At 37.6% G+C, this 17,788-nt stretch overlaps 1 protein-coding gene across 2 annotated transcripts in view; it reads left to right on the top strand.

Moving 5' to 3' along the window:
- Positions 1-601: 601 nt before the first annotated feature.
- Positions 602-17,788, top strand: part of sfxn5a (sideroflexin 5a) — a 63,536-nt gene continuing 46,349 nt past the window's right edge. For both annotated transcript variants that reach the window (XR_004847304.2, XM_023270005.3), the window contains exons 1-10: positions 602-771; positions 3,349-3,417; positions 6,213-6,290; positions 7,600-7,626; positions 12,452-12,506; positions 13,125-13,150; positions 13,275-13,328; positions 14,098-14,154; positions 14,243-14,308; positions 15,786-15,876. Coding sequence is in view for 1 of the 2 variants with exons in the window: in XM_023270005.3 (XP_023125773.2) it covers positions 724-771; positions 3,349-3,417; positions 6,213-6,290; positions 7,600-7,626; positions 12,452-12,506; positions 13,125-13,150; positions 13,275-13,328; positions 14,098-14,154; positions 14,243-14,308; positions 15,786-15,876 (571 nt within the window). In the remaining variant the exon portion in view is untranslated. The remainder of the gene's footprint in view (positions 772-3,348; positions 3,418-6,212; positions 6,291-7,599; positions 7,627-12,451; positions 12,507-13,124; positions 13,151-13,274; positions 13,329-14,097; positions 14,155-14,242; positions 14,309-15,785; positions 15,877-17,788) is intronic.

The raw sequence follows: 17,788 nt of genomic DNA on the forward strand, positions 1-17,788 counted from the left end.
TTTTACTTTTAGTACTATATTGTACTTGTATCCTTTTACTTTAAGAACTGCATTTATTCCCATGTTACGTAATTTTATTTTCTTAGCATTATCTGGCACAAGAATTTGTCTTTGGGATTAATATAGCTCCAATTTTATCAGATTTCAAGTGACACAGACACATGCAATCGGTGTTTATGGCCAATATAATTTATTAACTGCAATGAATCTGAAATTTTTATCTGCTGATTGTACTTTATTAATGTTAGAAGCTGTCATTTCTGCTGCTATGTTGCTCATTTTTATTACTAACTACTCCTGACTTTAATTTAAAGCCGCCACTAGGGGGCTATGTTATCCTCTGTTAACTCAAACATCCCTCAGTGCAGCCATCAAAAGCATTATAATCTAAAAAATAGATACAATTGAGTTTTTATTTTGTTTTTTTTTTTTGTTTTTTTAGTTGTTCTCCTACCTGAGGCATCTCTTTCACCGTTAGCTTCCCTTTTAAAACAATAAAAACAACGCACGTCCTCCTGGGAAATGTAGTCACCTTTTACGAGCCACTTCCTTGCAGAGAAAAAGCGGGCAGGGAAAACTTCATTACCCATCATGCAACACGACCAGGGACAGCTGACTGTTGAGCACACAGCTTTCCTGCTGCAGCCAGTGTTCGTGGAAAAAGGAGTTTAGTGACCGCGGAGAAGGAGGAGACGAGTTTTAGTGGAAGCAATCGGCTGCAGCATGTCTGAATACCCGAGCTTCCAGTCCGGCACGTCTCGGTTCGACCAGGTATTTTCATTTTTACCTCAAAACAAAGTCTGCAACAGAAACAACAACTTCACGTGGGAACTTCAGACAGCTGTAGACACACCAGATGGAAGCTTTTCAGTATCTGCACATACATGTTTGTATATTTAACCCTATATGAGGTAATAAGAGGTGCATTTTTGGAGGTAATTTGCCCGCTAAACAAGCAACATCCTGCTAGCGTGTTAGCATATTAGTAGCATAGCATTAGATGTTTATGTGGTAAGCAGTGGTGACTCTCAGCAAAGCCAAAAAAACACAATACACTAATTTTTAGAGCATTACAAGTTTGCTGCTGGAAATTGCATTTTCTCCGTTTTATAGTTTCCTAGATAACAATAATATGATTTTAAAAATTAGAAGTTAATGCACGAAGTTTAAACGGAGCGCGTGAGGAAAAGTCTCCTCACGGCCGTTTTTTTCCCTATAAAATACAATGAAACCGTCGTTAAAAATTAAATATTACAGGTAATAAATGTTGTTAGGAGCTCAAAAATAAAAGAGACGTCGATGTTACGACAACGTGACAAGTTGGCTGATCAATAGTATCGATTGGTGGGGCGCTCCACAGGTGCAGCTAGCTAACCTGATAGCTAATTTGGCTAGCAGCTAACAATTTGTAGCTAGGACTTGACTATAGAGATGAAAAATCTACCATAATAAGTAAAATATCAGAGTAAAATGTTCCGTATGAATACTCACAGATAATTCTCATTTAACCATTTTTAATGAAGAACAGCACTAAGAAAGGTTAATTCGAATTTAACCACTTTAGCTCGTGGTTTGAGGCACACTGCTAACAGTTTTAGCACAGCAATAAAAAAACTGAAATAAATCAATCACATTAAGTCAAATTTATTTATGTAGCCCACTTAGTAACAACCTGAGTTGACCAAAGTGTTCTCTACAAATAGCTCTTCAAATAGGCAGCAAAAAAATGATCTGCAGAAACTCAATATACAAATACCATAGATAACAATATAAATGTATAGACAATATAAAACTAGTAAAATCAATTAGTGAAAGAAAATAAAATGGTATAAAATACTCTAACAGGCAAAAGGGGATAGCAGCTTGTTATCTCAATTGCTGAAATAAAGTAAATATGAAATATTAGGACTGTTAAAAGCAGCCAAAAGCCATTGAATATATGCACATCTGGAGATTTGTCTTGAAAATGTCAATGGAGACAGAATATTGTATTGAAACAGGAAGGCTATTCCAATAAATAAGTTATAAATAATAATCTTGCCTGTATTTAATTTGTAGTCCTGTATCGTGAATAGGATGTTCAAAGCATGGACCTGGGAATTTAGTAGACAGAAATGATCTAAACTTAGATTTAAATTTAAAAAAAAATACTGACCACTCCTCTTTTTTCTGCCTTTTCTGAGTTCCCCAACTTTTCTATATGCAATGCTACACTGGTGGACCAATATAATAAAATAGCTAATGGCAAATACAGTAACAATAGATACATTGCATTAAACAAATGTTGGAGATACATAACTTTTCACTGTGTAAAGGAAGCCCTGTTTACATGTATAGTTTCTGTTTCTTTTTCCAAATTGTCATGATTAAATTTACTCTTTTGAGTTTGGAATTTTTGCTGAAAAATATATCAGTACTAGATGTATTCATAGCGTAGACATGGTATGATCAGTAATGAAAGCGCTAACATCAGATTGTAAATCACATACATAACACGAAGTGAAACAAGCTTCCAGCACACAGGGCACAGTGCTAAGGTTCGTCCCCTGTCTTCCACTGTTCACCAGTGTCACCTCACACGAGTCATGTTGGTCTGGCACTCGCGAATAATTGAATTTAACAGATTTAAAAAGCTATTCCCTCTAACCATGTTTTTACCAACCTTCCATATGCTCAGGAAGTCACAAAGCGCAGCAGTGAGTCAGATACCAGATTTTCATCCAAATTAGCAGTTAGTGTAATTAAACTGAAGTCAGGCAGGGACGGGGGGCTTTCAAGGCTGCGTGGTGCGTTTCTGCATCTCCCAAATTATTCCTTATGCTCAGTTATGAATAAATCATCCGAAAAGGTATTTCTGGCGCAGTCATTATTGGAATTAATTGCAAGTGGTGCAAGTGGATTCAGGCCCCTAAAAGATGCAGATGTGAAACAGTTTGTCAGAAGCATTAATGAGGAGCCTCCACCTGGTGTGTTAGAACAGCTGGCGAGCTGTAATATTCATGTTTACTGGGTGACAGCTGGAATCTCGCTTCTTGTCTGCTTAAAGAAGCAATCCAGAATCTGATTTGACTTTTACATTTGAAAAAATGACATTTATTTCACCTGTGGAGTCGGTGGAAAGTTTGATTTTTCTAATTTATTCATCCCCACTTCAGTATTCCAGTGATTACATTTCAAAAACCTTAGAAGAGCACAAGAAGTTTTTATAATCTAATTTGTAGGTCACTGTTAATTATGTTTCAATAGAAGATAATTGTTCTTTAGTGCTAGAAGTGGCCATGTAAATAACATTTTCTAGACTTTTATTTAGTTAATGCGTGTTTAATGGGTTTTTTTTCCTGCTTTTAGAACACGTTTTTTGGTCGGTTCCGGCACTTCTTGGATGTGATTGACCCCAGAACACTCTTCGTGACAGAGGTACACCAGCTTATTGATTTATTACATTGATGGCCTTATCATTTTTTTGATAAGTGAGTGAATACAGTTACTTATTCACAAATGCCATCCACATTAACTCTCCTGATCTTATACTACCAATACCAGAGGACTTAATAATCTGTATATCATTAAAGATATGCTGCCCTCTGACCCACAATGAGGAAAACAATAAAAAGAAAACAATGAGGGAGAGAAATGGGAGAAACTTCACTATGGATGGCAGTCAGTTTTGGTGTCTTGTGAATAGAATAGAATAGACAGAAATAGCAATACAACCAACTACCAGTTACAGAATTGCCAAAATCTATGTGCAGGTCCGTGTTTTGTGCACAGATGAAATGTAGAATAAAGCAGCATTTAGTGTCACAGAGATGCAGATAGTAGTATTTAAATATGCTTAAAAAGTCATTATTTTGACAGATAATGTGATAAGTTGTGTGATATTTTAGCATTTCTGCCCTATTTAAACAGATGCAAAGATAATAATATACATTTTTCTACCTAACAAATATGTTTCCTCATGTCTGAGGATATAATTTAGAGGGCGGAGCATCTTTGTAACACCATGGTGCTTCAATTCAAATGTTTTGGGTTTTTTTGGTGACTAATTTAAATTTTATCCTAAAAAACTGCAGTTACTGTGATTTGGATGTTGTACTTGGACATATTGTGATTTCGATAATATTTCAGATAATTGTTCAGCTCTTTAAAAGTGTATGAAGAAAAGAATTTGTATTACCGAAAAGAAACTGAACAACCAAATCTCAACTGGAAAACCAGCTTGTAACATGGATGAAGTGCACTTATACACAGAGAAAGAGAGAAAAAGTGCTGCGAATGCTGGGTAAACACTAGCAAGCACTAGATCCAGAATATTGTACATAGATCCAGACCAGACTCGCATTAATAAAGCACCAGCATGAGCCAAACCCAACAGATAGCTCTGGAAAAAATTTTTAAAAATCAAGTATTGTAAAAGGAAAGGTATTATAGATTTTGAGAGGCAATGACTGCTCCTGAGATAACTGCAAAGTTTTAAATGTTTACTTCTTCCACTAAGGTGGGAGCTAAAGATAAGATATGTTTTCAGTGCTGTGTTTTTTTGGCCTAATTGCAAGACAGTGCAAAAACCACTAGGGCAAATTTTACCAAACTTGGTGGAGAGTCGCAGCATAAAAACGGAGCCCATTAAATTTAGGTGCAGATGTCTAAAATTGAGAGAAAATTCTGACCATGTGTTACATCAGCTGTTCTCCCCTGATTTTTCTGTGACATTTACATTATACACTACCGTTCAAAAGTTTGGGGTCACTTAGAAATGTCCTTATTTTTGAAAGAAAAGCATTTTTTCAAAGTTTTTTCAATGAAGATAACATTAAATGAATCATAAATCCAGTCTAGACATTGTTAATGTGGTAAATGACTATTCTAGCTGAAAACGTCTGATTTTTAATAGAATATCTCCATAGGGGTACAGAGGAACATTTCCAGCAACCATCACTCCTGTGTTCTAATGCTACATTGTGTTATCTAATGGTGTTGAAAGGCTAATTGATGATTAGAAAAGCCTTCTGCCATTATCTTAGCACATGAATAAAAGTGTGAGTTTTCATGGAAACATGACATTGCCTGAGTGACCCCAAACTTTTGAACAGTAGTGTACTTGCAGAGTTAAAGGGATCTAAATTGAACTTTCCCCTTGTCTTGCACTTTGTAGTTACAAATGCTCCTCGTGAAATGAAACTACATTGATTGAGAAGCATGAAAAAGTAGAAATCTTATTCACTGTTGATGGCTGATGACAGCGAGAACGTCCGCAGATGTCTGATTTTAATGACTGTGATGCAGGTTTCCAATATTATTTGTATTTTTTAAAGTTTTATTTAAGTGATCTCTATCTACAGCACTTTCTTCATCGGGCCAAAATGTTAGTACATAAAACATCATTTAGGCACCATTTAATTAAAAAAGACGAGAGAAAAGGAAGCAGAGATATAAGACACTGAATCTGACAGTGATTTTTGCATTCTTAAAGTCTTCAACCTTGTTTTTAATCATTTAACAAGACAATTTTATTACCATACTTGTGGATTCACAGGTATTAAGAGCACAGGTGTGACTTTTGGGTTAACGGGCTGCTCTGTGAAAATGCTGCTGTGCTCATGGTAACATGAGTCTCGGTTGTGTTGTGGTAATTCTGTTCATGGAGCCATCAGTGCTCTGCTGCTGTGGGTAATGAAGCTGTTAGTGGGCTCTTTGGTGACAGTAATAGCGGCAGTAACTCCTGGGATGTGATGAGGTGTGGACATATGGGGCAGCTGCGAGGGGTGGGATGTGTGTTTGCTCACACACACAAATCTTGCACCTTGCTGGGCCTGGAGAAGCCTCAACTTGCCCCCCAATGATGAGAGCGGAACAAGGGCATTTGCATACGATCGCAGTAATAAGCACACACGAGAAGCTAACGTGCACACGCTCACACACGTTCACGGCAAGCTCATTAGAACAAATTGGTCCACATGACCTTGTATTTTGCTCAGCATTAGACAGTGATCACACCACAGAAAGCTTCTCATTACCTTTTAGGAAACTCATTTGTCAACTGAAAATCAGCATGAAAGTTTCAGTGAAGCACAATTATCGTACGTTGAACCGTGCGGCTTACATAGCTGAGGAGAAAAAAAAATACACTTCTAAGCTGCTTGAAAGTCTCCAGGGAGGACTGGCAAGACTTAGTTTCACATTTTGTTGACTTTCATCTTCTGTCACGTCAGAAACGGCTGCAGGACAGCGTCGAGCTGCTTGAACGTTTCAAACAAGGAACTCTGCCTCCAGGAGTGACAGATGCTCAGGTAAAGCAAACTAAGGCTGAAAAAAACTCCTTTAGGAGCAAGTGAGTCTTAATGGTGACTGAACAAGTGTTGAGTGGGATGATTTTAAGCTGTATGACGAGCCATTTTAACTTTTCATAGACTGGGCATGTGACTCAGATACCCATAATTGTAATCTTCCTTTTCAAAAATAATCAAGAATCTTTATTGTCATTGTGTTTCCATGAACAAATGGAATGAATGAACGAACATTTCAGATTCTTCCAAGGACAAATAACATCACTTTTACCATTCATATGTTGTTGTTTTTACACACATCTACAGTTCAACAGTCAATAACGTCAATTGCAGATATTTGCTGCTGAACAAAGTCTGAGTATATACAGCGTATATATTTTTTATATACAGTAGCCCCTCGTCTATTGTGGGGGTTACGTTCCAGACGCCCTTGCAACAGTCGAAAATCCATGAAATAGGGACCATATTTATTTTATTCTTTCTATATATTTTAAGGCTTTATAAACTCTCCCTGCACTCTTATAATCCTTTCTATGCTCTTAAACACTTTCTATGCTCTTAAACCTATGTAATTTTAGCAACATATAAAATTCTACATGGGTACTCACCAGTGAAAACACTACAACTTAAATGATGATGAGGATGAGGATGATGAACTAGTTGTGCAGTACTGATGGCAATAAATGTACTGCACAGTGAGAATGGACAAGGCCAGATACTGAACGCTGCTATATTTAATGTTGTCTCTGCTGTTTTTATTGGTGTTGATCCTCTGACTACTTTTACTGAAAAGCCCAACCAGGGATGGGAGTTGAAAATTAGCTTAATGCTATAAACTCCATTTGTAAAACATCAGATGTGTTCTATGTTAATTACATGGTTCCTGGTCAAATAAATAAATACACGGGAGACTGATGCTACGGTCGCTGAGCCAATCAGCACCCAGCGCTGTACACTACGCATTTTATTTCGGTTTAATATTCTTGTAATATTTTTTAAATTATTTTTTTAATACTGTTTTCTTTTTTTTTTTAGGCTAGAACATGCTTGTTTTACTGCAAAAATAATGAAAATAATAAATATTTAAAAATGCCTTTATGCTGCAAAATCCCACAATATAGCGAAAAATCCATGATACCAAATACAATTTAAAAATCCGAGATACAGTGAGACCGTGAAAAGTGAACCATGATATGGCGAGGGACCACGATATAGTAGATTAAAAAGCGCACATCAATACTACTGAAGCATGAACTGACAACTGTTTAGTACTTAGAAATGAACTTTTTCCTTTTTTTTTTTCTTTTTACAGCTTTGGCAAGCCCAGAAAATAAAGCAGGTAAGACTCCACTCCTTTCATTTATTTTTCCTCTCAGTCAAACAAACTGTGATCGCTATCTTTATCGTCTGATTGTTGTGACATGGTGTCAGTGAAATGGCAAACAAAACTGACACCACTCAGCTCAACACATCCCTGTTTACACAACAAACACACAGCGGAGTGGACAAAAACATGAAATTGCAACATAAGAAAGAGACTTTAATGGCCGAGTAACTGCAGTAAAATTAGACGGGGATGCAGGCGAGTGATTTTACCACCAGTGATAATTAGCTGCTGGTGCCAGCTTTGAAAGATGACCGAGCTGCAGGTGCAGTTGGTCAAAGAATCAGAAAAGCATTTAACAGTAATATGAAACTGTTACAGCAACACCCATCGGCTACAGTTTATAAATCTGGTATTGAGGACTCATCTAAATAAAGCCTAATTATTGTAATGAATTGATGAATTATTTAATTAATCAGTGTCTTTATGGGAAATGTCAACACTATGGAAATTATGTTCTGTACTTTCTAGGATTTTCTCAAATCTGTCAACTCTTTCAATGTGTTGCTCTAATTCTCACTTTGTTTAAAATGTGGTTTTTCATTTGAACACATTGTCAATGTTTTGTTTATAATGTTCAAATACAGATACAATACAAAAATGTATCTACTTGCCCAAACTACATTCAAGGTTAATCTGGAATGTGCTGGACTCTATGTTCAACTATACTGGGAACATAAACATATCCTCAACCACAAAAAAATACTGTTTGGTCAAGCTTGGTCTGTGCATACACTACCAGTAGGAGAATTTTCTAAAAAAAAAAAACTGTTTAATAAGGAATTTATAAATGTGACAAATTGACAAATATGCAAAAACAATCAATTCTTGTGCTTATTTTTAATTTTTTTTTTTTTTGCTGCTTATTATGTTTGAGACACTTCTTGACACCAGGTGTGAGCTGTATTCTCATTATACAGATTATCACACAGTCTAGACATATTGTATCTGGATACAAGAGGTTTAAATGGGGCTGTTGTCAGCTTCCAACTGTTTAAAATGTTGGTTTGGATACTAAAGTTGGTCTTGAGTATCATAAGCAGTATGTCTGCAGTGTACAGGCCAGAGGTTCTCAACCTTGTTACTCAAAGATTTGCTTATTTATTCAAGGTCAGAAGTCTGGAACGAATGGTAATAACAAAAAAAGCATTTAATGAGCACAGTTGGTTTTAAGTTCAACACAGTCAGTACACTGCAGATGCTACATCTGTTGTGATCAGACCAGCATGAAACTGAGGCAGACACGGCTCAGACAGTTGGTCCATATTTATTTCTGACTCAGACAGATTTCTACATTTACACTAGATGTGGAAATTGTGTACTCTAGACAATGAAACACATGGTTTAATGCTAATGTGTGAATTTGGCAGCAGCAGCACCTAACTCTCCCTGAAGGAGTTAATGTCTCCACATTGATGTTAATGATAAAGAAATAAGCCTCATTAAAATTTTCTACCCTATTACTGTGAACCTAACTAGATTGTACATGTAAAGTGACTAACTAACTACTGCTAACTAATAACTACTATAGTGGATATTCAACATTTTCTTTTAAGTGTGTTCAACTCAGTTTACTCATTGTAGAAACTAAATCTTGATATTGCTACAGCTTCAGTGCTTCTGTCATTGTTTTTTTTTTCTTTTCAGTATTTTGTTGGCTTCTTTAGACAGGTTTGTAGAGAGGCAGACAGAAAAGTAGGGCTAAGAATGTGGGGAAGACCTGCAGCAAAGGGCCGTGAGCTGGAATCGAACCCAGGCCACTGCATCTGGGATTATAGCCCCTGTTTATGGGTCACCTGCTCAGCCAGCTGAGATATCTGGGTGCCCGGAGTTTTGTCTTGTTGACTAATGTTGGACTAAATGTTTGTTTCCTGTTGCGGATATTTTCTACACCATCCTTGACTGGGAATGTTTTTAACCACCTGTTGGAGGATGTTTTGTTTGTATTTCTTTCTTTTTATTTTCTGTGTGATGCCCCCAGAGGCTAGAGAGATTAAACAATAGAGTTACTCTTTGTTGTACATGTGGTGATTGCAAATAGAGTTACTTCATCTGTTTCTTTTGTGTATCAACGCTCTAAAGAAGGACCAAGTCAACACACGTTTGTGTGTTTTTAATGTCTCAAGCACATAAAGGTGTTTTATTTTGCAAAAGTACCCATTTACAGAATTAGAGGTATGTTCTGGGTCTGGATTGATGTGCAGTTCCCTAACAGATATTGCAGGCTATTTTGTGTTGCCCAAAAGAAACAAACCGTTGAATAAATGCAATGAGAAGAAGAATTCTTCCAATTTGTCTGTGTAGAATATTACACTGCATATAAAGAGTGAGAGCTGCTGATTGCCATGCATGTCTGTTTTGCTACAAAAGCATGCAACAGTTGGCGTGGTTGTCAACTGCCAGGACTCCAGGTGTTACTAAGTAATCCTCCCGCATGCTTTCTTGTGTTTTTATTCAACTGTAAGATTTATGCTCATTGCTGACTGTTAAAGACTGAAAAAAACTGTGGCAAACAGTCTTTGTAGCTTCAGCTTTTCTTCAGGTGTAGGAGTAGATACACACCACAGGGCACTCATATTTAGACATTATAGTGCCCACGAGCTCCATAAGCAGTGAAATGCCTTCCATTCTTCTCTAATCAGGAGTTCCCATCACCACTGAAGCAGTACGGGAAACAGATTTCCATCTGTCTTATCTTAAGACAAGGAACTACAGCACTGACATAGTGCTGTCTGTTGTCTTTGTGTGTATGTACAAAAACCCTTGACAGGCTTACTTACACATGACAAAAAGCCTTAAAATGTTAAGTAGCAAAAATCAAAAAGCTTTTGAAGCTTTAATGCACCATGCAAAAATTATCTGGTTATGCATATGTGAAAATGTAAAGTGAGGATGCATTTACCAATTCTCTTTGATGCTGTGAAGTTTTTAAAAATGCCTGTCAAGTGCACTACCAGTCAAAAATTTGGACACACCTTCTCATTCAATGGTTTATATTTAATTAGTTTGTACATTGTAGATTAATACTGAAGACATCAAATCTATAAAAGAATACATATGTAATTATGTTGTCTGCAAAAAAGTTCCCATCTTCAGTATTAATCTACAATGTAGAAAATAATACAAATAAATGAAAAGCACTGACTGAGAAGGTGTGTCCAAACTTTTGACTGATAGGGTATATTGATCCAAATATATTGGAAACATATGCAACAATTCTTTTTTGGATTTAAGCTGTCTGAGTTGTTTCTGTCTTTTCATGGAGTGAAACCAGACTGACTCCATGATGTTAAGATCAAAGCTCTATGGGCTCCATATCATCTACTGCAGGACTCAGGTTCTTGTTGTTGCAGATAATTCTTGACGACGCTCACCATATGTCTAGGTTTGTTGTAGTGCAGACTGAATTTGGGACTAATCAAAGTCCTCCTTGATAGTATTATGGGATGCACAAGAAGCTAAAAATGTAACGTGACTGAATCTTTTGCATGGAGCTGTGTATGAACCAGACCTTCATCGCTGCTTTTACAGTTGATTATGTGTTTCAGGGCATTTAATTATACAAGTCACTGTTGCAACCAATCAGATGGTCAGCTGACATTTGGCTATCCATGAACTGTCCATATAATGCTAAGCTTCAACTGCACTCTGAGTTTAATGCTTTGTTTGTAAATGTTAGCATGTATAGTTGACATGTATTTGCCAAATATTGCCTTTCTGAGCACGTTTCTGTAGGTTCTCTGTCATCCAGGTTGTGGTAATCTTGGTGGCTTCTGTAAAAAGCAGCTGGATTTCTATTTTAGGTTGTTATAGAGCACATAAATACATCTCCGTACAATTTCTCAAAGGAACAGAGGCATTTTTCGGATCCCCAGATGAATATATTTCAGCTACAGTTAACAGTATTGGTTTGTGTTCAACATTCAGAGCCAGTGGATGATGCAAGAGCACCAGCATCTCAGGCCAAAACAAATGACCACACCTCCCTTTATTGTCATTTACAACCAGAAAGGTGTGGATGAAAGTAACGTGAAATAATCAATCCACAATCTTAAAATACGGTGAACGTCCAAAAGGAAGTGTTGTCAACTGGAGAAACGTTACGTTCACTCAATCTATCTTTCCTCTGTTTGTTTCCACGGTTCGACTTTTATCTAGAAAGAGACAACAAATGCCATTGCAGAACAGTGCCAAGTAGAGAAAAAGGTGGCAGGGAGAGTAGCAAAACAGCAGTAGAGACTCTCACTCTGAGCTAAAATTAAATGAGTGCACATTATTTTGGGAAATATTTTTTTTAAAGTTTTGAATTCTTTGGATTTTTAGAGCACCGACTGATAGCTAAACTGGACTTGTACTTTCACAGTATTTATGGGAAGTCACTTCGCCTGTTAATAATCACAGGGAAGTCCAGCAGTTTCAAAGGGAGGGACTCGTTGGCACTAACATGCTGGACTGACTGCCAAAGCTTAGAATAGAGAAGCGTATCAAGATCTTCATATAGCAGATATTTGATTACTTACGTTCAAAATCTTGCACCTTTAAGAATGTTCATAATTTTTGCTACTTAAAGACACTGTCTCTAGTTTCTAGTGTATCTACTGCCTTGTTCTTAGTAGTTTCACTGTATTTAAGATGAAATTAATTCCTATAATTCCACTTGTGTAAACTTTCCTTCAGTTTTAGATCTCACAGCACTATTCTCCTCCTCTTTCCTGTGATCTGAACTAACCCAAATCATTCTGTACTCATTATCATCCGATTCTCATCGCTCTTATTGCAGGCCATCATCCACCCTGACACAGGGGAGAAGATCCTCATGCCCTTTCGGATGTCAGGTAGAGTGGCTCAGTGTGGAAACCTTGGGGGAAAGTGGGATCTGGGGGCTTGTTATGTGGTCCAACATGGAGGCGTCGTTCACCCTGGGAACTGTCATGACTCAACGGGGCTCTTCAGGTTGTCTCAGGCCTCGAAAAGGTCACACTCAGCTGGGCGCTGATTAAAACCTCTCTCCTACGGTGACAGAGAAGTTCTCGGGGTTTCTGAAGAAGCAAACTCTAGTGTTTCAGTCCAGTTTCAAAGCACCTTTTTTGACTTTGAAGTGTCCGAGAGGGAGGTGGGAGCGAAGAACGAACAAGAGAGGAGGAAAAGACAGCATGTTTAACCTGTTAGGACCAACATATTTTATTTGTCAGAGAAATGGGAAGAAGCTGCAAAATCCATCTTCTGTCTAACCTGCACATACTAACACAGGAACAGAACAATGAGTTGCTGAAGAAATGCAAAGGGATTTAGAGGAAAATTACCATAAAGGATTAGAAATATTACAGTTGAACACTCAGAAAGTAAAACATTAGAAATAAATCTGACAGCAAATTGCCTTAAAAAGTAAACATATATGAGCAAAAGATGACAAGAGTGTTGATGTAGTTTGTTGTTGTTTTTTTTTTTTGCAGGTTTTATCCCATTTGGCACACCAGTGGTAAGACTTTTTCATGTACATTTTAGTGAAAAGCCAAAACTATTAATTTGAAATGCAAGCCAAGACTATAAAGAAGTGTATCTATATTTGTTGTAAAAAAAAAATTATTTATCTATCTGTGCAGGTTGTTGGTCTCCTTCTCCCAAATCAAACACTGGTGTCAACTGTCTTCTGGCAGGTATTTCTTCACCTCTATAACTCAGTCGAACCTGATATTATCAGTTAGAATAATAAAAATTTCAGTTCTTTTAATTAATAAAGGTGAAGTGGTCCAGTATTTGCTAGTAGTCAAGATGAGATAATGTAAAACCAATGAGATGACAAAGCAAGAAATATAAACATATAACACATAAGTGACAACAATAGCAACTGAAGAATATTTAGACAACAATATAATAGCCTCAATTTTACAGTTTTATGTTTACATTTTGTTGATAAATGCATTTTTCCTTTATATATTGACATATTAGCAATTTTGTCTTTATAAAACTTTGAACACAATCAGTTTTCAAGCATTGGGATTCATGAAGCATCTAAAACTAACAGAGGTAAAATGCTGATGTGAGACAAAGATTGCGATTGCTTAAATCATTGACTTGTTTCTGTGATGGAAATATAAAACAAAATTTAACTCAAGACTTAACTATATCTTTTTTCCTGAGGTTCCAACTGGTTTATTTGCTTAACAAGGCTATAAGATATGTGATGCTAGTCAATGAACCCAGAGTTTAGAATGTTTTATCTCAGAAGTTTGCTTCAAGAGTCAAGAATACACTTCTACGGTCTCATTTGTTGATGGTAAATGTACAAAATGATGGCCTTCAATGAGACAAAGACATAACAATGAACTTAAATGCTGAATGGAGCACCTGTAACTACAGACAAGGGTAACAGCACATTTACTATCAGGCTCCTCTTCTGTTCACTTTCTCTTGTTTCTCTTGCAGTGGTTGAACCAAAGTCACAATGCCTGCGTTAACTACTCCAACCGCAACGCCTCCAAGGTACTGTGTGTGATCCGATGAGTGTTAACAACTGCTTGTTGTTGCTTAACAGAACTGCTTCTTATTGCCTTCTTTTACTTTTACTTAGCCCGCTCCGGTTACCAAATTCGTTCAGGGATACCTCGGAGCGGTGACCAGTGCAGTGTCCATTGCTGTGAGTTCCCATAATTTCTTCTATTGTGATTATCCAGGGCCTGATAATAATAATAAATAGTTTAGTCACCTACTAATGTCACAAACTACTTTTGTCTGGAAGTTTCTTTTTAAATTTTTGTAATGTCAGGAAAATGTGGATTCAAATTGTGCTTTCTGTGCATACCTCAGTTTCCCCTAGTTACCTCGCTAACCCAATAGAAAGTATCAGTAATCTGGGCTTTAGTGCAGATTTGAAAGGAAATCCTGTGAAAATCTATCAGTTTAACCTTGTTCACTTGTGTTTTTTTCATGCTAACAGACACATACATGTAATAAGAAGTCAAAGTTGAACATAACGCTGAATGCCAGCAGTGAAATTTCAGCTGCCTTTTGATGTATATTTGTCTTGTTTGAAAAAACTTTATTAGAATGGTCACTAGAAAAAAAGCAACCATGGTGCTTCTGTTCAGTGTGAGCTCAACGTGACAGCCGGTGGATTGACCTGGACAGTGCATGTACAGAGCAGAGAAGTCACAGATTCTACACACTGTACATGTTGAATTAAACTGACAATATCTGCCTAGCTGTCAAGGCTAACTCCGTTAGCATGCTATAGCTGCTGGACAACAACTGATGCACTACCAAAACATTCCACGTGGACAATTTTGTTGTGTTAGCACAACTATGTCAGTATCAACGGACTTGGAATCAAGTAAAATCATATCAAATTGAGCGTGTTTACGACAAAAACACTCACTATTATACCTCTAATTTAGAATGGTTTTGACTGGAAAATTGCTAATTGTAAAGAAGCTTAGTATCAGCATAAACCTTTTAATAGCAGACTTCAAAATACCCTTATTAGTCGAACCTTTTTTTCATCAAAGACTCATATGTCAAAAGAGTATAATATACGTTCACACACCTGCCTGACACAACCCTTAGCGTGGACAAGCAGCTCAAACCGAGCCAATTACTGGTCCTGCTGGGCGCTCATCCGGCTGATACCCTCGGGCTTGACAATGGCAGCAAAGCACAGAAGAAAAAAAAATCACGGGGTGTCTGGAGGGCGGAACGACAGGCCGGGAGGAGGGCAGGAGCTCTCCAATTAAACGCTGGCTCTGGTGACGACCCCCCGCAGGGCTGGAGGGAGCTGGAGGGAGCTGGAGGCTGGAGTGGCGTGGTGGTGCGTTATCGGAGCGCACGTAACCTTTTGACTACAAGCCCTCTAACATGTTAAAGCACAGCAAAGTTACATTTATCAACTGTTTGTACTCAGGAGTGCCAGAAACTTTGGTCAGAAATGGGATCGTTGGGTAAAAAGTGACAAGTTAACTAGTTTTTTTTAGCCAGTTTTTGAGCTTTTCTGTCCTGAAAACATGTTTCGTGGCGCTTAAAAAGACCAAAAAAGTTCCTGTGAATTCTAAATATTCAGTGTTGTGTACTATTAGCTTAGTGTCTGACAGTGTCATGTGCATCTTGTGGTTTTCCTTCAGGTTGGGCTGAATGTTTTAATCCAGAAAGCAAACCGCTTCAACCCAACCACCAGGCTTTTGGTGCAGAGGTTCATCCCCTTCCCAGCAGTGGGTAAGCTCAGTGAAATCAGCGAAATTCTTCATGGGACGGACAGGGATTAAACCCAGATCTTCATTCTGATCATCCTTTAAGCTAAATTAGTTTCAATTTGGGTTTACACTGCAGAGTTAACCTCATTTAGCTTTTATATTTTTAATTTTGTTTATTTTTTACGTTTGATTGAAAAGAAGTTTGAGAAACTTTGCATTTTTGGACTGCTGTGATTACAATATTTTAAAATAAACAGCACAGATTGCAGTTTTCCTTTTCTTTTGTGTTGATAAATGTATTGTCTACCTTTTATATTCTTCTGTGATCATAACAAGCCAAGCACAACAGAGTGATTTGGTTTCATCTTGCTCCTCGCAGTCCATTTCCCTCTCTGCAGGGTTAGAGACGTGTCGAGAGCTCGCTTTTTCAGACGTGCCACAAAGCTGATTTTCATGCCACTTTCCCCCCGCAAACGCAATCGCACCCAGGGGTATAGACCCGTGTCCCAGAATGCCTCGGGCTGCTGGCTCATAATTAAATTGTCTGCCTCCTCCCCCTTCCTTACCATAGCGGTTCTTCTAATTAAATCAACAGGTTTCTACAGCGCAGCCTTTGCCTGGTAATTGGCTGCTCGTTAGAACTCTGCTGCTGCAAACAAATTGGATAATTACCCCTAAAGTGGCGTCTATGTCAAGGCCTCATTTACCTGATTTCTGTTTGTTCCATTGTTGTTGCTGTTGTTGTTTTGAAAGGCCCATATAAAAGGTAATTAAAATGGCTAATTGAAGCGAGCAAAAGCAAAATGCTGTTTGAATTTTCACCCGTTTGATTTTGCTCGCTTACTTAAGGCTAGATTTATTTGTAATAACCTAATCAAGCGGCGGCCTGTCATTCAATTAGATTATGAAGACCTTCACTGGAGGGAAAGCCACGCTGGCAGAAATTTGTGGGTATAATTAAATTGTTGTCTGTTGAAAATATTTATCGTTATTTGTCATATTTAGGACATAATTATGTGGAAAAATTCTTGGATGCATTTCCGCCAGTGTACCGCTAGTTATTAGAGGACAATTAAAATGTACACAAATGTAATTGTTTTAAATAATTGCAAGTTATTGACAGATATTTCAGCATTTAGCTGTGCAGATTTTGCAATTATCAATTAAATTTCATAATTACCTTGATGCCTTTTATTCATGTAATTACAAGCAGGTTTTTGAGAATTTGATCCGTTTGCTGTAGTTTTTGTTATTCCCTGCCAAAACGGTGCTATCTGTCTCTTTTATTAATTGGTCTGCATTTTAAAAAATCCCTTGTAGGTAAAAAGAGCTATTTGCTCAGTCAATTGAATTCCCCTCACAAAGCGACCTGCCGCCCTGCGGCCCTCAGCAGAGATAACTCTGAACGCTGTTGTCTTAAATTAAAAAGGCTCGGGGCGCCAACACTAAACTCTCTAAAATGAGTTTTTCTTATTCCTATTAGAGTCAAGAAGAAAGGTTCATCTACGTTAACATACATTTGTGTTCGTTTTGGCTTTCGTGAATAAATCGCAGGGGAACAACACCGCTTTTCGTCAACATGTCGCCCGCCTTGGCTTTGTTGTGTGTTGCTGTTTGGCTGTTGTTTGTGTTGAAGTCACACACACAGGTTTGGCATTCAGTTTTGTAAATTGTGACACAAATGACTCAGCAGTGATGAGTAAAGCAAGCAGGGGTTAAGAAGGCATCAGAAGGACACTCAGTGGTAGTTATGGGAGACAAATCTGTGATATTTTCATCATAGAATCAATTTTGTGTCTTGGTTTCTTTGAAGTAGATAATTTTCCAAAGACAGGAGAAGATTTTACCAATATACGAGTATGCCATAGGGTCATTCCATCTCAGATCATCAGACTTTTAGAGCAACAATCTGCTTTGCCATTTCTGATTTTCCT

Source organism: Amphiprion ocellaris, chromosome 20, assembly GCF_022539595.1.
Source record: "Amphiprion ocellaris isolate individual 3 ecotype Okinawa chromosome 20, ASM2253959v1, whole genome shotgun sequence".
Lineage (NCBI taxonomy): Eukaryota > Metazoa > Chordata > Actinopteri > Pomacentridae > Amphiprion > Amphiprion ocellaris.